Here is a 22,945-nt window from a genome sequence, read left to right as displayed (position 1 = left end):
CAGATGAGCGACATCCATGCATATCAAAGATTTCTTTTAAGGAAATCTTACCTTATTTACAGCGTGTGTTGAAAACGAACTTCTTCGCCACTCACACATTCATTATTGTCATCTGATCGCAAAATCCAGCAACAGAAATTTAATCTATTGTCTTTATCTATAGGAATAAACTGGTGTACCAAGGTTGTTTTACAGTATATGGTTTTAATTTAAACAATTTTGTGGCATTTCGTACTGGTCATTTAGACCAGTGGCGGCTCCTGCATATTTCTTAAGAGGAGGAAAGAAGTTAACAGCGCAAAATGGCACATTCTTGAGAGAAACATGCTACAAATTAGTCTACATGCATACATGTAAGACCAGATAGTGTTTGAGTTGGCCTTCTCTTTTGTATAGCAATAATCTGTTCTTGTAAACTGAGTTTCCTAAATTGTCCAAAATATGTTTTCACTTCCGTTCATTGTTGGATAATTGCACAAATTAACAATTACAAGGAAATTCACAAACTAGCAGCATTTTTCGCGCACTGTTTTGTATAAATCTAACTTCAACTTTCAGATATCCTCAAAAGTTTCAAACCATGAATAGTAGCTTATATAAAGTGCAATGAATAATATATTTTGTTTTATAATTTAAAAAAAAAGTTTATATAGTATCTTTCATAGCTTTGCGTTAAAACTGTTTTTATTGTGCCTCCTCCTACTCTCTTTCCAACTAAAGATTGAAGTAAACGTAAACAAAACCCAAATGTATTACTCCGCAATCGCAAGCTAGCTGCCAAAGCAGCACGCAGGGCAGCCACCATCTGATATATTGCAGACGACATTACAACATATTCATTAAACTAACCCGTAAATGCTCACAGAGGGTTAATAACAAGACTTACATGATTAATAAAGTTAAAATGTCATTAATATAATAATTAGATTCTACTTACGTCAGTGTGTGAACTTGTGTGAACATTAATCGGAACTCGATAGCGGCTCTATCCCCTCCATATCCGAATTATCAGGTTCATCTGAACTGTCTTCTGCGTTGATAACCAGTGGCAGAAACACCAGTGAACTCGGATGTTAATTTCACAATTTCGGCAATAGCAGGAGTAGGATATTTATTGCATAAAGAATTGAAAACGTTTAAAATCATGGTTTTTTCTCCACTGTTTAAGGGTTTTCCTTTTCCTTTCTTGTGCTTAATAACACGAGATGGAGAGGGCTGATCAGCTTCAGCCATTTCATTAGCACTCGACAAAATGTTTGAATAAAGTTAATAAAACCTGTATTATTTAGTATTAATATTACCAATGAAACCACAACACTGTAACACACGCTTCGTGTACTGACTGCATAACAATAGGCTACTACAATACAATACGTCATTGTCGTCTGCCACGAACAAACTATTGCGAGCGACTCTCTCTAACTGGGACATTGACCTCGACGTCAGATGGTGCGAGAAAGACGAAGTCTGGGATTCACAAAGGCATCTTTCACGTGATCAAGGCATGCATCTCTCACGTGGTCGTTCTGGAACGCACACTCGCTAGAGGCAGAGAGGGAGACGAATTTTGTGCTGACAGACATGGTGATTCAATAACACAGGGATATCGAAGAATTTTCATTAGTTTGATATATATGCGCGTTGATATCGAAGAGTTTATTTATCTACTGGGAATAGTGGATTTTTTTTTTTTTTTTTTTTTTTTTTTTTTTTTTTTTTTACATTCATGATTAAATGTTATTCTTCGAAGAGCGGAGAATTTCTTCAATTCAATTCTACAGAAATTTCTTTGATGTTGGCAACACTGAATCTCGCATTGTGTTATAAGCTGTGTTGATGTGCTCTGTGAATCTGCAGGTCACCTTGGGAGGGATTTCATGCCTGTTACGCATGCGCGTTGCCATAATATACGTTAAAATGATTTACCATGCAATGTCTGAAACTACTAATATAAACATGTTGTTTAAATTGTAAGAAAGTCTTCTTATAAGCATGTTTAATTCACTCGTATTCTATTTATATTATACATTTTATTATTTTAGAAGGAACTATTTTAATGTGAGAAAGAAGATGACAAGCATGAGCTTGAAGGCGTTGTGCGTCCAATAGCCAATCAGAAACCACTAGGCCACGTGCATTTATTTATATTTACTTCAATCTTTAGCTGGAAAGAGAGTAGATGTGTTATAGTCTGATTGAATGCAGCATCGTTAGATGGCAGCGGTAGCGAGCTTGCTGCACGACCAGTCGGTTTCTATATTTCCCGCCCATGCGCTGATTCAGAGGAGGATCTCCTCCCTCTCCGTTCATGTACTTGCTTTAAAACTCTGCTTCTTTCTCTGGCCGCTAGTGCGCTGTTGTCTATGTGTGTTAACTGCAGTAAAGGAGGAAAGGATTGACTTTCCTCCACACAAACAATCTCGCATCTTTCTCACAGTTTTCTAGCAGCACATGAGTGCGCGTCGTTTAAAACTCGATCAACCGAGGTTTTCTTATAGCTGTGAACTTAAAAATTATCGAATCTTCCTCGAATTTCAAGGCATATATTTCATTTGGTACTTACTTTCAAAAGAAGAAAAATGTGAGGAGGACTTTCCTCCCTTCCCTCCCCCGAGAAACCACCACTGAATTTTAGACACCCCAGATAACAAGGTAGTGTAAATCTACTATAAAATACAGCAGCCCCCATTTTCCTCCATATCGTCAATTTTTAAAGCTATCCGCTTGAAATTTTTAGGACGGATTAAGGAAACTCTGAAGGACATAACCTTTAAATTTTAATATTCTTCGAACGCATAATAATTTAATAAAATATTTTAGAAAAAAAAATTCTCGCGAAAAATAAAAGCTGAAAACACTGTAAATAAGTGCTCATTTTTCTTATAAACTAGTGGAAGCATATGAATGATTTTTTACACAATCTGCAAACATGATATAATTTTCTACGTAAAGATTAATTTTTTTGGTCCTTCAGAATTATCTGTTATGATTACCATTTGTTATTAATGGAGAAAAATTCGCTCCGGCGTCGGGGATCGAACTCGGGACCCCCAGTTCTACGCACTGGGTGTTCTAACCACTGAGCTACTCCGAGGCTCAATCCCCAGCACCGGATCTAATTTTAGTATCTAGAATTATTTTCCTATGAAAATCTGGGAATAAGACACCAAAATTAACTGGACTGTATAAAAAGAAATTTATTCAAAATCTTCCTCTAGTTTATGAGAAAAATGGATACTTATGTCCCATTGTTTTCAGTTTCTTTTCACTAATTTTTTTCTAAAATATGTTTTTAAAATTATTAAATGATCGCTACAATATTAAAATTCATAGGTTATGTTCACCAGAGTTTCTTAATCTGTCTTTAAAATTTTCAAATTAATAGATTTAAAGATTGATGAGATATCGAGGAAAATGCGGGCTGCTGAATTTATAGTGGATTTAGACTATCTTGTTACCTTAAGAAATTTTGTTGGTATGTGTTCTGATCGTTCACCACTCGTCTAGTTTCTGCTCTGTTAAAACACGGCATTTCACGGTTCCCTTCCTTCAAGTAATGTTCCCGATTCAAATTTTTCACAAGCCTTCAAACAGTTTCTCTGCTGGAAACATAATCAGGAAATTCACCGGGAATAGCCTCCTCAATGTACTACAAACTGTCTCAGTTTTGAGGAAGGCGTCGTACAGAGACGCTCATTTTTTGTAAATAATATTTCGTACACGGCATTTTTATGCCCTCGTCACAAAGACTAGGCCTACATACCGAATTCTTCACACTATAAGGAAATATTAGTCTATTAATTATCTCTAAAATCATGCAAATGTAAGCCTATTCAACCAGTATACAGGGTGTTTCAAAAATAGAGGGCATGATTTCACGTATGTATTCCTCATATGTAGACAGTACGAAAAGTTCATGCTTCGGAAATGCTTGGTTTCTGAGTTATGGCCTTCAAAACAGTGATATTCACAGGAACGTTTTTCTTCCCGCAGGTAGTTGTCTTTAAAGCAGATGTTCAAAAATGTCCACTTCCTGCTTGAATACAGGCCTCACATCGATGTCTCATGACCCTGCGAACACTATCCCAAATTCCAGGAGTATTGCGTATTTCCTCACAACCTGCCACAATTCGATTCCGAAGCGATTCTATGTCAGGCACCGGAGACGAATACACCAATGATTTTAAATGGCCCCATAAGTAGAAATCGATAGCGTTGAAATCAGGTGAGCGTGGAGGCCAAGCAATTGGGCCACTTCTACCTATCCATCGATCAGGATACCTCTCCGGTACAAACGACGAGCCAGCGCAGCATTGTCCGCCTTACCGTGCATGAAGTGCACTTCTGTCAGCTCCTGATTTGAGTACATGTCGCACAGTACAACGTCAAACACAACACTCAAAGTACCCTTCACCTCGGAATTAACTGTCAGAGTGTCCTCTGTTAATATCTTCTGTCACGGCATCTACCTGCGGGAAGAAAAACGTTCCGGTTAATATCACTGTTTTGAGGGCCATAACTCGGAAAGCAAGGATTTTCGGACACATGTTGTAATGAACTTTTTGTATTGTCTACATGTGAGGAATACATACTTGAAATTATGCTCTCTATTTTTGAAACACCCTGTATAATTGGACGGAGTGACGGAACAATAAAACAACCGACAGTTTGAAAAATAATTAGATATTTGAAGATTTGAATGATTTAACTCAGAAAAATATTTGCACTCTAGCACTCTACTACCATTTATAAGCAAAATTCATTGCATAAAATTAATTAAATGATTAATTTAGTTTGATTTGCAATATTGAATCAATTCCTGGTCTGTTATTAAAAATCGGGTAGCGTTTTTTATTATTTTTGTAATAGTGTAAATGTTGCAATACATCTTGCATAAAATATTTAATAAATAACCAGATTTACTTCAGTGATCAATTCTTTAGTTGGCCTCTTGTTTCATAAATCCGTCCATACTGCTGAACAGGCAATGTCTTGTACTACAATGATGGTAGCTTAACCTTGCCGGCTGGCGACACGTTGACACTCTGCAACAGATAGCGGGAAAGCTGACACACAAACGAATAATCTCACGGTAGTAGTAGTAGTAGCAGTAGCAGCAGCAGCAGCAGAAGTAGTCCTAATGGTGGTGGTAGTAGTACCACAGTCTACTATATACAGTCGCGAAGCTTGAGGTGTTTTTTTGCAAATCTCGTGATAAAGCGCTCCAAGCGGTTAGCAACTAGAAACAATAGACTGTCCATGGTCGACTTTGGACTGTGTCGTATTTCTATCGAGTGATAGCTCGTTGCGTATTTCACATTGATGCTTGTGAAATGTTCGTTCGTTATTGGTTGTAATGAAAATGTTAATGGCTAAAATATAATAATTGCAATAATAATATGGGATAAGGAGGAGACGTTTGTAGTGCTATAAATTGTAGCAACAGTAAGAGAAAGAGGCCAGAGTTATCCTTTTTCCGATTTCCGAAAGATTCAGAAAGGTTCCTGGGTTTCCACAAGAATGCTGTGCAGAAACAAAACTCTTAATTTTGAAGTTCTTTGTGACTGTTAGAATACATTATATCCTTAAATTTCACAATGAAATGTTTCAGTCTAACCGAAAGGACATTAGATACCTGTTTAAGTTCTGTCACTTAGGCTGCTAAATTTCCAGAGATAAATAAAGGTTTGGTCTACTTTTTTTTTCAGAGGATATATTTTTAATTGTAGCTATTAATTTTGTTGTTCTTTTTGTGTGTTATTCTACTAAAGACGTAGAAAAATTAAGTTTGTTTTAATTAAATTTATTGATCACGTTTTATTTTCAATTCTGGTGGGATTATTATTGCTTAGGCCTACTTTTTTTTTCAAAGGATATGTTTTTAATTGTAGCTGTTAATTTTGTTGTTATTTTTATCTGTTGCTTTACTAGAGACGTAGATAAAGTCTGTTCCAATAAAATTTATTGATCACGTTTTATTTCCAATTCTGGTGTGATTGTTATTGCTTAACCTCATCCCACTTTGTTAACTACGTAAGCCTACACTACAAGTACCGGTATACATACGTAAGTTACTCCATTAATTCATATTTCCATTATTATTATTATTATTATTATTATTATTATTATTATTGTTGTTGTTGTTGTTGTTATTGTTGTTGTAAAGGAAAATGCAAATTAATATTTATTGGTTTCATAGTTAATTATCGCTATAATCTTGAATGAGTGAAGCCATTATAGTAAATTTCAGTTCGTTTTACACAAACAAAAATTATGTTAACTTATTTCTTGCAGGTATCTTCGAGTTTATGGTGTATTTAATATACTTCATTAAAATAATAAATTAACTGAATTAAATAAATCGAAATACCTCGCTTATTATTGGTTTTTGTGAAAAATGTTACATAACAAAAGTTTCTTTAAAAATGATTTAAGATAAGTTTTATTCTCTGCAAAATTTTGATAGGACTGATATTTAATGAGATAAATGAGTTTCAAAATTAAAATAACGCTAAGGCGGTGCATTGTAATAAGAACAAATGACTTCGTCTATAAGGGGCCTTGGACAACAACAATCGAAAGATATTAAACATAGCCTACAGAGAATGTTTCTGTGTTTGTATGAAGTAATATCAGATGCTAAATTAACCGATTTGTATAATTAATTATTATTTCACCATTGGAAAGTGTAGTTTCTCTAGATGGACATAATGCTATAATGTTATTACAGTAACTTCTGAGTGAATCGAGGACAGGTAAGATTAAAATTGCTTCTTATGCACAGAAAACTTAATAGGCTATTTTGTACATTCATTAAACTATGGTTGCATGCAATAACAAATAAGAAACATGTTAAGGGAAGTTATCATTGCACCAAATGAGTGGTCTCTGGACCAAAATGATCACATTTTAATTATTTAAATACAATTTAAATTAAGTAACATATTAAACGATTTATTGTTCTATCAAATACGAATGTTCCCTGGATCAAACGTCCTATTTTAATTATGTAATTACTTTATATTTATTTCTAACAGGTGCAGCGGAGCGCACGGGTACGGCTAGTAACAAAATAAAACAACATGAATGCAATCTTTTTCAGTTACTGACTTTAATAAAAATAAAATCACTTTCAATCTATTATGGTCTACACATAATGCATACTGATATGAAATCCCATCATTCATTCTCGGAGAAATAACAGAAACATTAATGATTGTAAGACTGGAACGGGACATAAGTGTGTATATCTTGATTCAGATGATAAGGATGATTTCATGTGCTGTAGAATCCGATGATATACATGTTTCGTTTTGTTTTCTTCAAGGAATATGGATTCTTCATAAGAGTTTTATAGACGATAGTTTTCGTGTTGGCTTTTGGCTGTCGGAAAGAAAGTACGAAATTGGACACCAAACATGGGCTGATGAATATGGTTACAGTTCAGATGAGAACTATGAAAGTGAACAGAAGGGAGATGACAGGGAGAAGAGAAGGAAGAAAATTATTGCTCCTAGTAAATGCAGAGAGACGGTATTGGTCAAAAGACAACCCATGTTCCATTATTGGAACGTGGGACTATTATTACGAGATGAAAATGAAACAAGAAGGCTCCAAAGGTAAGTATTGATTCATTGTAATGAAATAAAATAATGTTATAGTACATTATGCAACGAGCCTATAATGGTAGTAATTAAGACGCAAGTATGATTGTTTATGTAACGAGCGCAAGCGAGTTTCATAATTTTCATAGGAGCGTCTTAATTACTATTATAGGCAAGTTTCATACGACTTTTTATGCTCGACCATATTTCTAACTTGAAAGTATTCAAAATTATGGTTATGTGCGAACTGCTGAATTGTGAGATGTGCGCAGACGCGGGAGTATTGATTTTTTCTGAGGCCGAATTTCATTGACCTTGGCACAGAATAAGATGAACATTACTCTGATATAACCTGAAAATTTATTTAGAATTGAGAAACAAGATGACAAATTGAATTTATTTGAATATCATGGAAAGCATGGGGCTCTACCTCCATGCCCCCCAAGTGCCTTCATGGCATGTTACGGGGATACCTTTACCTTTACCTTTTATTATTTATAATTAACTCTAATTATTATAGTAACAGAACATAACCTTCTGCGACAGTATTGGATTTCCAGCCTCCGTGACTTTTCGCTAATTCTCTTTCGATTGCATATCCGAGAATAATCGATACTTGCGGTTTTATAACGGTACGAAGCTGACTTGTCATTGGCTGAACACCTGTAAGCTGAGTTATCATTGGCTGAACACCTGTAAGCTGAGTTATCATTGGCTGAACACCTGTACTTTAATGAGTAGGTGTACTTTAATGACATGTATTAAAGGACTGCTACCAGGTGTATAATTACTACATTTCGGCATGGTCGAGCATATAAAGTTACTATTTTGTTGTTAGGGACGACAAATGAAATAGAATACTATATTGGATCATTAAAGAGTTATTTTAATGCGAAATAAAGTAGCTACTACTTCTCATGGTCCTAAGACAGTACAAAACTGTATTAGATTCCATGTGAACACCATCAGTATCTCTGTAAAGCTCAAATTGCACAGCTGTTTCACGGAAATACTTTCCAACATCCGTGGCGTAATCTCTGCAACTGTTTGTCTCATATGATCTCTCAAAAATTGCATATTGTTTACTTTCGTTCGATACATTTTGAATTTTACAAAGCTCCTGATAATTTAAGAAAGTTTAAATACGGAGATATCGGTAACCAGGATGTTACTATCCCGGGCTTTTCTATCAGCGTATTCCGAATCTCACCGGTCCGGTGGCATCAATGACGTCACGTTGCAGCGAAATAAGGAACAAAACTGCTGGAAGGATCGATGGCTGTCATGGCGACTGTACAAGTTGTTGTCTGTGCTACGCTAGCAAAATTTTGCGAAATTGTCGTACTCCCATCTCGTTCAAAGAAAAGAGAGCATACACAATTTATTTCTTGACCCTGTAGTAATAACTGGTCCGTTGACATGTTCGCTCATAAGCCATTAACATTTTGTTTTTACGTTGTGCTCATTACAAACAATACAGCAGAACACACCGCCATGACACAACAGTGCACGATGTTATTCGTCTGCTTATACAAGAACCAATCAGATTCACTGATGGCGGCTGATGGAGACTGCCACCACCTCTGCAAGTTGATGGCACCGGTGCGACACCGGTGGAGCATCAATGACGTCATCGGTGGAATTCGGAACACCGTGATGCCATCGGATTGCTCACCGGTGAGATTCGGAATACGCTCTATAGCATGCGACCAGTGTTGCCAACAGTTGTGCATATAATCTCGCTAGATGGCTTTCGAAAACCCGCGATTTTCTAACAAATATCTCTAGATTTTAATGCGCATTTATTATAATTATTCAATTTTATAATATAATAATAATAATAATAATAATAATAATAATAATAATAATAATAATAATAACCATAGGTCAAGGTAAAGCATCCATCCGCCAATGTGACGAATATTGCACACTTCTACTATTGCCAATGTGGCGCTATAAAGCATGTTGAACGCTTATCATAGTCACAACACATTTCAATTCTTATTCCACTATAAGTTATATACATGGAATTATCACTACAACAACACATTAGTTATTTTACAAAACACACTGAACGAACTACGAGTAAATGTAATGAGTTCGATTCCCGATTGGGGCAAGTTACCTGGTTGAGGTTTTTCCGGAGTTTTCGCTCAACCCAATATGAACAAATGCTGGGTAAGTTTAGGTGCTGGACCCCGGACTCATTTCACCGGAATTATCACCTTCAACTCATTCAGACGCTAAATAACCTAAAATGTTGATAAAGCGTCGTAAAATAACCTACTTAAAAATAATTAGTCCTAAATGTAGTGATGAAAATTTCTCCCCGACATCACGATCAACTTCCACTAGGCGGCACCCGACACGGCAGCTAGTAGGGATGGCAATGTATGCAAACGGAATGTTACTACAGGTGTGTAGTATTATGTGACAGGTTAGGTTAAGTTATATTAGATGTGTATTATGTTACAGATTAGGTTAGGTTAGGTGTGTAGTATTATATGAGAGGTTAGGTTAGGTTAGAGTAGGTGTGTGGTATTATTACTATGTTGGCGACACTGAAACCCCCTCCATTTTCTCCCTCAAATACGTCTAATTCACGAAATATGGCAGTGTTCTTCATTCACGCACATCGATTTTATTATGTAAGTAAGGTATGTATTTGGAGCGAATTTGGGTGGACATAATTATGGCTCTCCCAGTAATCATATCTAATTTCCAGTACTCCATACTAAAAAATGTAAGGTATTTGCAAGGTATTTTAGGAATGTCTCATTCGATTTTTTAACGTTTGTTTACAATGTCGTTGCACTTACATTTTATTAGGCGAATGACCGGTATTAAACTTGCAAAAACAACAATAACGATAATATAAATTTCATTTCAGAAACTTTAAAGATTAAAAACCGCTAGTATTCACGCTAAGCGGGATAATATAATTTTATTCGCGAGACGGTTATCTAAAAAAAAGCTAGATTTAGCGGGAAAACCGCTGAGTTGGCAACACTGCATGCGACACTGAATCTTTCAACTTGAATTTTTCTATGTTCTCCGGTGCGGGAATCTGTGACAGGTTAGGTTAGATTAGCTTAGTTTAGGCTTTTCGTATACCTTGTATATACGAATCTATGAGAGATTATGTTAGTTTAGGTTTTTGGTATGCCTTGCATATACGAATGTGTGGCATGTTAGGTTAGTTTAGGTTTTTGGTATGCCTTGCATATACGAAACTTTGCCAGGTTAGGTTACGTTAGTTCAGGCTCTTTGTATGCCTTGCATGTACTAAGCAGTGACGTATGCTGAACCTGGAGTATGGGTGTTCTGTTAAAAATATATAATTGGACTATAGTCGCACGAGTTTAGTAGAAATTTCAAATTCATTAACTACTCGTGCTACGTGAGTAAATAAACCATCTTCTGTTCTATCAGCACTAACATCTACAAAGCCCAAGAATCTTTCATAGACATAGCTGAGAACTGTAGATAGTTGAGATTTGTTCTCAGTATCAGAAGTTTCATCAAGTATTATAGCTACAAATGAAACTGAGTTAATTTCAATGTTTATTTCTTCTTTTTCTACATCAGTAATAGATTTTATGGTATCATTTTGAATCAATGGAGAAATTCCCGGAAACACTGTGGAAGAATTCAGATGGTTTTCTAAAAGTAAATCATATTTTTTAACACATTCAAAAATTATAAAAAAAATTCCTTTGTTCAAAGAACTACCTATCTGATTCGTCATGTCCCCGTAGATGGAGTTCCTGGTTAGCTAGAAGACAAATAACGTCAATGATTCGTATTAATACAGCTCTATTTTTCTTTACCCCTTCGTTGTATTTATTGGTATCAGTTCTTCGTTGATCATCAAGTAAAGTATCAATTCACTTGTATAATGTCAAGGGAAAAATTGTTCCGGGCCGGTATCGATCTCGGGACCCTTCGCTTAGCGCACGAATGCTCTACCGACTGAGCTACCCCAGGAACCATATACGACACCATCACAATTCTTCCCTTTATACCCACACAGCTCATCCCCATTTATTTTTGTTTATAACGAACTTTCTCTTTAATTTCACTGGAATCAGTAGTCTCCTTTTAGTGAATGTAAATTTGTTGTTTAACGATTAAGGACTTTAAAAGGGGCTTATTTTCAAAACGACCCTTGTCCACTCCCATAACTTTGTAGGAAATCACGAAAAATGTTTTTAGGTGTAAAATGTCTTACCAGCTAGCCAAGAGACATTATGAAACCAAAGAGGTTGGGTGTATTTAGAACCAAATGGGAGCATGAGAATTTTTTTTCTTCCTCCCCCCCACCAAATTTGGAACTAATATTTTGTCGCAACTTTTGCTCTTTATAAGAGATAGTTTGATTCCAACAGTCACTTTTAACGCAATATTTTAGGGTTTAGAATAGAATAGAATGTTTTATATTCGCTCGCAGAGTTAAGGTCATAGGACCTTCTGAAATATTTAATATTTAGATTATGAATATTTACAATACGCTAAAGATTCTCCAGCAGTATTCTTCAGTTAAGTTTTAACGACCAATACTTGTTTAGAGGGCGTTCTGAAGACAAATAATGACAGTTGTATGTAAAGTTATACTCGAAGAGTCCATGGACGCAGAAAGCTCATTTTTGTTATCAGGTGGACAAGAGACGTTTTGAAAAAGAACGCCACAAATATAGTATGAGAAAGATCATTTTCCAAAATAGTTCAGTGAAATAGCACCATTTTGTCCCTGTTTTCGCCTTATTTCAGCAACTTTTCCCCTCCGTTTTTCCTTATCAAAATTGCCCTTAAAGTCCTAATCCTGCAGTGAATGAGATATTTTGCAGTATTTCGAAGTACTCCATAGCTGTTTTAAATAAGCGCCGCTTTTTCTGAAGGCAAATACAACAGATTAGCTGCTCGTACTATGGAATTGGAATGGAATAGAATTTACGGGAGAGAGGCACTATGACGTGTTGCGATATTGCGCTCACCCTCAAGCTAGGAGCATTCCCAAACTCACACTGGCTGACTACACTAAGGTTCGCTGCGGTCCATGCTGTGGAGTAATGGTCATCACGTATGGCTATGAAACGAGCGACTCCGGGTTCAAATCCTGGTTGGGGTTTTTCCGTGGTTTTCCCTCAACCAATTGATCATCATCATCATCATCATCATCATACAATAGCCCGGATTAAGTTCACAGTGCGACGTGCTGTACTTGTACAAGAGCGCCAATCCTTCACAAGAAAAGGAGTGGTAAGCACAAGAAGCCTCAGGCTGCAGTGTAAGCCTTCGGGTCCCTCCTCCGTACAAAGAGGGGGAGGGGGAAGTTTCGCTGCGTACCCAGGTTTCGAGCAGGCAATCCCCCTCCGTGCATCGTTAGCCGGGGATCTGGGAATGCTGTGAAATGATGACGAAATGTAGAAATGGTGACAGAATGATGTAAATCCCTGATACGGGGAAAAACAGGAGAACCTCGAGAAAAACCCCAATTGGGACCTTGTGCGCCACAAGTGAGACCTGACCGGGACTCGAACCCGGGTCGCATGCCTGCTCGTACTAACTACAAACCTCTGATTGAGGTTCTGGCTGGTATGTATATCTTATTAGCAGGCAGTACATCTTACTTGACGATATGTGTCAGAGGAGGAGATTGTATACATCTGAAGTATGATATAAAATGTAATATGTAGCTAATCCTCTTTAGATCATACTCAAAATTAGCCCCCAAACCAGCTATAAATATTGTTAAACCAGAAATAAGTACCTAAAATAAAAAATATTTAATCAATCACTAAAGACAACTCTAAAACGAATTAATAAAAAAACTTATGCAGTAACTAAAGTTGATGAATGAACTTAAGCAGCGGGGAAAGAAACTGGCCACCCTATCCCATTATCTTCTGGCTTGGTTGCCTCGAATGATGCTTTATTGATATTATGAAGTTCAAACCTGTCTTCGGACAGTTGACTAAACAACTAACTGCAAGCAGGGGCGTATTTAGGCCTAAGTAGACTAGACAGCTGCTTAGGGCGGCAAATTTGGGGGGGTAGTTTTTAAGCTACCGTATTACTGATAATTTTTTTAATTTTATTCATAACTCTTTAAAAGAGTACATGAACTTAAACGCACAATCAAAAGAATATGAATAACATCGGCAACAGTCAGTTCAAATTTAATCAACGGTCTGCCAACGGAAAAAGGACAGTTTCTATAATAGTGTCACAATGCGATCATAGCACTTTTTTCAATGTTATGACCTCTCACCGTGAGAGTCTAACGAGATAAACTTAAAGAACTTACTGGTATTATATTACAATACGTTAGGAAGGCAAATCTCATTGCTCGCATTCATAAGCTTTGTGATGAGAGACGCCGCTAACTCTGTCATAAGAGTAGCCAGTATCAACACTCAATAATGCCCATTCAGACTTCAGTTCAAAGAAAAAACCGCCAGCCATTGTAACAGCAGCACGCTTGGCAGTTCGGTTTTAGTTGAAACTGTAAAAAGAGTGCAGTTGTGTTTTATGTTTTAATATTCATTACAATGAGTGACTGTCGGAAAAAGCAAAGTGGTTCTCAGGAAGAACAATATTGTTTGTATACATTTGAAATCTGATTAGTAGTGATATGTAGCTAGCCAGCGATATATGTAATGGAGGGGGAAAGGAATTGGCCACCGAACCCCATTATCTTCTGGCATAATTGCCTCATGAGTGATGCTTTGATGGTGTCACTTGTGGGATCCAGACCTGTCTTCGGACGGTTGACTAAACAACAATACCGGAAACTCGCGAAAGACAAGGCAATAAAAAAAGGAAATTGTGAGAAAAAGTGCAAAAAATTGATGTGCTATTTCAAAAACAAACACAACCAGCTTGTTCCAGTGCGAGTCCAGATACATCAGAGTGTAAGCTTAATGTGGCGAACAGTACCAGTGGCGTGTGGTGATAAATAATCCTGGTGGTGCACAAATATTTATTATGATTATCATATTATTATTATTATTACACCCGATTATTATTATTATTATCATTATCATTATTTGTACTAACTACTCCATAACTATTAACATATGTTATATAGGTATAGATTTACATAATTTTGTTAGTCAAGAAATTGCAGTTAATCAGTTTCCTATGTAGGTACAGTAACAGCAAAGTAAAATGTTGAATTTCTATTGCAACACACCGTAAATAATATTGCTTTAGCTATATTGCGTTTTATAACAAAGTTCACACGTTCACAAACATTCGATACGTCTGTCGTCTCATCAGCCTTAACTGCTAAAAAGTCAACAGCATTCTTTATTTCTTTGAAATCCCATCATGGCATACATCAAAATGGCTTGAAGGACTTTGTTCTGTATAGTGTTTGATGTGTCCTTAAACACTTTTGCTCTTTCCAAATGTTCCTTAAGAGTGCGTCTAATTCAGAACTTTTAAATTGATGAGGCCAAGATAAATATTTAATAATTTAATAATTTATTTATTTAATCTGACAGGATTAAGGCCATAAGGCCTTCTCTTCCATCCTACCAGATAGCACATATAAATACAAAAAAGAAATACAAACACTGATGAAAATAATACAAATTAAGTTAAAGCCCTATAGAGGGTCAACAGAGTCAAAATAACACTATAGAGCTCTCATCGAGCTAATACAAGAAAATAGAAAGAAAACTGAGATAGCAATGATGATATTGATAACTGACAATAATAATAATAATAATAATAATAATAATAGTAATAATAGTAATAATAATAATAATAATAATAATAATAATAATAATAATAATAATAATAATAAATACATTGCATATTAATTTTCAATTTTACAACAGCATAGTTACAATATTTACTATATGTCATGGGTTAAGGTGAAGTTGCGCAATCTGACATGTGTTCAACAAGCAATTCCACGAACTAGAATATGATTTTTTAATTTAAATTTGAATTTTGATATTGTCCGACAGTCTCTGACATGGTTAGCGTTTAAAGATGAGTCTCCGTCATCGTGTCCTCTTAAAGCCAAGTCAAACGCTCCACAAAATCGCACGCACATATCTGTTCTTGGTAACTTTATCATTGTGAAGTTCAACAATCCAATATTAAATCCAATTGTGTCTGTATGTTTGTTTGACCCAATACTGCTACTTTAACATTATTGTTGATGTGTGCAGCTGAAGAATCGTGTTTTTTAATTCTTTCATTCATGTGATTCAAATCAATCATACCTGCAGAACGATAATCAAAATTATTTAGTTACTACGCACAGTCCTAAATTCAAACAGAAAAATAAATAAAATTCATAAAACGTACAAAACGTACTTGTTTTTGTCAATAAATTATCGCCGTCGAACAATTGGCAAGCAAAACAAAACACAGCGTCTTTTATATTTTAGCCGCATATTGCTTTTTCGTAAGTCCGAATGTTCAATTTTCTTTTCTTTTCTCTATTACTATGCTTCGCCACTTGTAATTTTAATTCATGTGTAGGTGTACCCATCTTCTTTATTTTGATCTTTTCGTGTAAAGGTCTTACAGAAAATTACATATTTAAAAGATTTTGCACACTATTCATTGTAACATTTGTGATGTAACGATCTACTGTAACTACTACTGCAGACAGCTTGAGGACACATCTGAAAGTGCTCCTAACCCCTCTTATGCACATTGTATTGCCTCCCTACCATGCTCCAAAACCTGCCAGTGAAACAGCACTACTGCGCATGCTCCAATGGAACAGTGTGCCGCAAGTGTCGAGCGGTAAACATAATTCCCAGGCGTCAACAAGACCAGTACACGTGCAGTGTTATTTTTACATAGTATTATAATAAAGAATTATGTCGCTCACATAGTCTATTGCAGCTCATTGATATAAATTTAAAAACATGTGTTATTTGAAGAGGTGGTGCACTGCTCCTGTGCTCCTTAAGAGAAATCGCCACTGAACAGTACCGAAAATAGTAGTGTGTGTGTGGTTTATCTGAGTCAAGCGTTTCTAGTGATGGAGGAAATAAATTAAATACCGATATATTGATATTGCAATATATTGCAAACCTAATTTCGATAAACGATATATATCGCGGAAAATATATCGATATATCGCTATTCCGTAAGAAAATTGCATTTTCAGGCGTACATTTATACCATATGATGTAGGTCCTAAGCTAAATCAAAATTATGGTGGAGGCAAGGGAGCTTAAATGATATAATGGGAAAGAGGTAAGTGAACTCTACATGGTTGAGTGATATTGGAATACGTTTCAATTATTCTAATATTATATAGGATTCAATCCAGGACACAGGTATAATACTCTTTTGTACCTAACAATGTAATCATTTTTAAATGCACAGTAAACAGAACTCGTAATTATTATTTTTAACCCTTAAGTACTCGCCTGGTAGAAAGTTACATAAACACTCGCGTCGGGTCAATTTGACCCATTGCCACAAACTAAGATGTGGACGTGGATTCATGGCAAAATTATGGGGTAAATATGTTTAAACTGAAGTAAATGAAATATTTTTATTCTGAACTGTACATTATTTATATTGAACATAATCAAATACAATGAAATTTGTAAATCTTAACTTTAAAAAAGTGAAAACTATCTAAATACAATGAAATTTGTAAATCTCAACTAAAGAAAAGTGAAAACATGACTTTGAAACCTTATAACCATACTGTTTCTTTACGAGGTGTGATTGAAAAAATTTAAGGTTAGGTTCATAATAATGGTACCTAAAGACTACTACAGTCCTCTTCTGGAGGAATACACAAACTCCTACTATTATCCTAGATTTGGAAACATTCTTGAAAAATGTTGACTGGGTTTGTAATAAAAAACCACTGTACCTAAAGGCTATTGCAGTGAATGCCCTTCAAAGGGGTTCATTCTAAATTGTTACATTCATTCCTAAGATGTCACCGCAAACCAATAAGCACTGCTGCTTCAGTCTTAAAACTTTTCAATCAGACATTGTAAAACAAAACAGTAAGTTACTTCATTTCTTGGCTTATTCTCCACATATTGTGCAAACAACTTTGCAGTGAATTTTGCATACATGTCCCAAACAAGCAGCACACTGTGTTGAATCTTATTATCCTTTGTGCTAGGGCAGGTATGATAACTCTTCCTTTTCTGAGATGCTGGTCCACTTCTTGTTTCTTGATTTTGTTGTTCTTTCGGTGGCACTTCGACGCCTCTCTCCGTTAGGAATATTTTTATTCTTGCCCTGAGACTGCGTGATACATGAGGATTACTCATTTTCCATAAGAATTTCTTTAGCCAGGTTCTTCAGAAATATTCTTCTTTGTATCTTCTCTCTGGCATTCATCTTATAATAAACAACATATGAGTTGAGTGCTGAAACATTAATGAAATGGAAGAACACTGCCAGTGGCACCTTCTTGTTCTACGTCCAACACTATAGTAGCTACACAATTGGTCACACGAATCAACTTCACCCTTGGTACAGTTATAAAACGTCACAATTTCTGGCTTTTTGGAGGAACCTGTGTCTTCATCTATGACATCGTCAAGCTCAGGAAGTTCCCCCACAGATTCACCATCGTCATTATCATTAGTGCATTACTGAGAATCGTATTCAACTCCCTTGCAATTTCTTCGTCTGTTACTACTTTCTTTGACATTCTTTGAAAATAATAATAAAAAGAGCTGCGTATACAGCTGAAATGAACGCGGAAAATGTGAAGAATATAATATAAAGCTTACATCAAATAATACTTACGCATAAATAAAGAAATCTCCTCCGTTATTCACAAAATCTTCCTGTCTTTTAGAAGAACGCACACACTCGCGTCGGGTCAAATCACATATAAACAGCTGTTGGCGCTAAATGATAAACTCAACAATGACTACAGCCAGACCGTTTCAAAGATTTCAACAATAGAAGAAATTACATACCACCGACACTCTTCATATTACCTTCCAGCAAAGAAAACAGAGGAAAGAAAAAACACTCGAGTCATATAGACCCGACGCGAGTACTTAAGGGTTAAATGTGAGTAAACCGTAGGCCTACTTAGAATGTTACAAGTTTTAACAGACTCCATAGTTGATTTGATAGAATCCTTCTATAATAAGTTCCCATTGCAAGTTATTGTTACACTCCAACATTCTAAACAACAATGGTGATGATTATAGAGATAGAATTTTTATGCACTAAAAGATATAATAAGAAAACAGAATGTCAGCACTAGGTTGTGCATAGAAATCATAGACGTAAACAAATGTCACATCGGTATTAAATCTTTGTTCCTCTTTCCATTTCGGAATATAGAAATAAAAATTTTGATACCCGTTTTGAGGCCAGACGGTTCCCTTTCAGGGTGGAAGTTGCTCTCCTGCCTTGGAGAACATTAATAACAATATTAACAAAACAGTAGTAGATAAACCTCCCGTCTGTCTCACATTCGCACACGCTGCATTTTGAATTTGGTGCTGCATATTAAACAGTTTGAATTCGAATTCCAGTCCAGCCAATTAGAACAAGATATTGAGTGAGGTTGCACAATTATGTAACTGTCTGCCCTCAGTAGCGCCATCTCTTGGGAATTATCGGAGTTGTCTAGTGTGGATTTTGTTGTTGTTGATAATGATAATAATTCCACAAATATCGATATATTTATGAGAAAACCGATATATTTTACGATATATTGAACCAAAATTTCGATATCGATATATCGAAACGAAAATATCGGTATTTCGTAAAAACGGATATATCGTTCCCATCTCTAGGCATTTCCGATATTATAAACAGTAATAATGAGGCGGAATCAATTATTTCAGTTGACCCAAATCACGCATATAGGAGGGGCAGAAATATCTTTCTCTGCCTAGAGGCGCCAAGTAGCCAGATTCGCCCCTGACTGCAAGATAGCGAAATTAAAGCTATCGAAGAACTGACCTTGAGTAGCAGCCATGCCTCCTGCTTTCGTATCATCACGAAGGTCACATCGCAGGTGGCTAAGTAGGATTTCTTCCTTTAATCTCTGCGTAAGTGAATGGTGTAAGACTTACACTGTACACTGTAAGTGTATTTTCGAGATGACATGTCTTGCTTCTATACAAACTTTGAATCCCGTCAACATTCTAATATACGCGACACGCTATTTTTCTAGGGGGAGGACAAAGTGCCACAGGATTAATCGAATCCCTGTAATTGCGTGAAACGTTTATGCTGTTCATGATTGTTATTATGAGTATGGTTGAAATTATAAGGATGTTTGGGATTTGAAATAAAATTTTTCATTTTGTCTTTCTATCTTTTTTCTTCTAATTTAACAAGCTGAGCCTTCTCGTTAATTAATTTATAATCGCTTCCTTATTCCATTAGGCCTAGTCTCGAGACAATGCAGTTGATAGCAAGGATTTATTTCAGACCTGACGGGCCCTGGCGGAGCTATGGTACTGTTTTTCGAGGCCGGGCGGCGCCAGGCCACTTTTAAGATTTCCATATTATCGTGAATTTTTTAATTTATAAAAATTATATTTTATTAGTTTTTAAACTATTTCTTAATGAGATCTACTCTGCAGATCTAACAACCTCTACATCTAGATTCGAACCCATGTATTATCGTCAGACATTCCATAAGTATTCCTGCGGAAATTATGATGATGCTTATAATGAAGACGGCGATGACGAAAACAACTATTTCCTGTACTACTGAAATCCCAGAGCCAGGGCACTTTTTTGTTTAGAAATACACAACACAGATCAAAATGGCGCCAATGAGTTGTTCGAAATTGTAATGAATAATATTATATCATTACAGAGAATAAGTTCCATTTGAAAATTAATAGCATATTTAAGTACTTTAATAGTGTACTATGTCAAATTAATTATTTCCGTCTTTAACTACCCGCATTTATTAATCACCCCATTTGTGTACGAAAAAATAATGGATTCATTGTAATGCTACATTAATTTGTTTGCTTTAAATGTTTTGTCACGGCCGGTTGAGTTCGAAACTATTACTTTGTGTTTTAAACACGTAAGTACAGTAGTTTGTCATCCAAGGGCTACTATAATGATGTCACCACATTAACCCATACCGCCGTGCGTTGCCATCAAATTGCCTTAATTTTAAATAGCCCGCTACAAGATATAAACGCAGGAAATATTTTATTCGATGCGTGGACATGTATAGAAGGCCATAGTGATGTCAGTTTCATTCTATAGTTCATAGTGCTAGCTTGTTCATTGTTGGTTCTTGGTGCTGTGTCAAGTTACGAAGAAATGGCCGTAGAGTTTGAGTAACTACATTGTTATTATGTAAAATATTTTTTCTTTCCTCTTTTCTATATATTTATGTTAAATATACTTCATTAAATATGTTTATTATGTATTATAAAATTTCTAATCGAAGTGGTTCAGCTAATCCCTTTTCTACTTCAGCGCATATGGAAACGCTAGGCACCTGTATAGTCCCATATAGGCCCAGTTATTCTATAGGATATTCTAATTTCCACTTCCGAAAATATATTTTTGTGTCATCTGCACTGTTTCTGAGTGGGATATATTAGCAAGTCATTATAGTCGCGTCGCTCTTACTTCCAGCAGCCAATCACGTTGCAGGTCGGCTACATTTAAACGTGTGAGTCTTATCATTCGCTGCTGATGACATTATGCGCTACCTAAGGCTCGATAAATAATGAATATAATCGCCCGCATTTCGGTTCTTTCGTTGGCGTTAAAAGAAAGCACACGAGGACGTTAGTTGCTGCACCGTTAAACATTATCATGTCGTAGCTCCTATGAGGGTCGATTTATTATCATAGGAGCTACGACATGTTAATGTTTAACTGTGCAGCAAATAGATATCTCGTCTGGTAGCTCGGCAACGAAAGAACAAAAATGGCGAACGATAATACCTACATAGACTTTATAGAGCCTTCACTTTCTAAGGCGTAAGCAAAGATGAGGAGTCACGCAGGAAATAATAGCGACGCGACTATAATATGTAGGTAGTAGAAATAATATTGAACCAAGTACTGAGCCTTGGGGGGGACCGTTTTTGTTAAAAACTGGGCTTAGTTAACTGAATCTATTTGGACAATCTGTTTTCGATTACTGAAGTAGGATATAAACTAATCTTTTGCTATAAATCTTACTCCGTAATTATTGAGTTTCCTTATTAGGATACCATCGAAATTATACAATTAGGAGAAAGCTGCTTGCTGCAGAGATGGATTGTCTAAGGACTCTAAAGAGTAGCTATAGGTAAAATGTAGAATATCAAGATTAGAGAAAATAAGAAATGAGGAACTCAGAAGAGTAACTAATTTGGAAAAAAAAAAAACAGTTAGGACTTCTTGAAAGAATGAAAATGATGCTTAGGTTGTTCGAACACTCCAAACAGATTAATGAGGCTAGATGGGCAAAGAAAATTCTAGAATGTGTACCACATGAATCAGGAGAACGAGGATGACCGTAAAGATGTGATGAAGGCTAGGATACTAGTACTAGAGGAGAACATGTGTCAGCCATAATAAAATCTTTCTAAAAAATGATAGTAATAATAATAATAAATAATCGAACAGGATTCGGATTTGCTACAGCCAAAAGTAGAAAAGAAACAAATCAATAAACAAATACACAAAGGAAAGGTTAGGTTAAATGTTTAAAGTGAAAAAGGAAGAAAAAAGAGAGGACAATAGGAATGAAAGGAATTTTTATTATTAAGCCTATACAATCTTATTTAAGTAATTTGGCATATAACAGTTTTATTTAATTGGCCGTTTCGGTAAAAAAAAAAATATATTGTTTAGTATGTTATTGAAACGCTGAGATTTTTGACGTGATTTCACTACGGTAACAGTAAGTTTAATTTTAATAAAACAAATTTCGCAATGTAATTTATTTTCTGTCTGGAACATCTTGAAATTTTTACAGTTTATTTGATCTGTATTACTTAAAATCTCTTATTTTTTTTAATATTCTTGTATTTTTATGTGTGCATTAAAGACTTTGAGTTGTCACTTTTACAGAATACTGGAAGCAGGGGGAGCAACTGTAACAGTATTAAATGGACCATTTTGTGACCCCAATGAGATATCTTTTGTGTTAGCGGATGAAGAGACAGAATATAAAACTCTGGAAGAAATGGGAGTGCCATGCATCAGTCCAATATATATACAAAAATTTCTGTGTGAGGTAGGATTTGTATATAATTATATCTAAATACAAACATTGTATTTTCATGCTTTACCAGATTTCTTGAAAATTGCCTTAAGAAGTTACGAAGAAATATCATACTTATAAAAAAAGCATTGTCCATTGTTTCATAGATAGAAGAAGTCGGTGGA

The 22,945-nt window shown here is 35.7% G+C and overlaps 1 protein-coding gene across 2 annotated transcripts in view; it reads left to right on the top strand.

Annotated features, from left to right (window-relative positions):
• The window catches only part of LOC138716278 (uncharacterized), a 193,713-nt gene that overhangs the window by 104,909 nt on the left and 65,859 nt on the right, over positions 1-22,945 (top strand). For both annotated transcript variants that reach the window (XM_069849186.1, XM_069849185.1), the window contains exons 3-4: positions 7,328-7,619; positions 22,628-22,793. In XM_069849186.1, coding sequence (XP_069705287.1) covers positions 7,328-7,619; positions 22,628-22,793 — 458 coding nt within the window. The remainder of the gene's footprint in view (positions 1-7,327; positions 7,620-22,627; positions 22,794-22,945) is intronic.

Source organism: Periplaneta americana, chromosome 16, assembly GCF_040183065.1.
Source record: "Periplaneta americana isolate PAMFEO1 chromosome 16, P.americana_PAMFEO1_priV1, whole genome shotgun sequence".
Classification (NCBI taxonomy): Eukaryota; Metazoa; Arthropoda; class Insecta; order Blattodea; family Blattidae; genus Periplaneta; species Periplaneta americana.
This window is presented reverse-complemented; position numbering and strand designations above follow the sequence as displayed.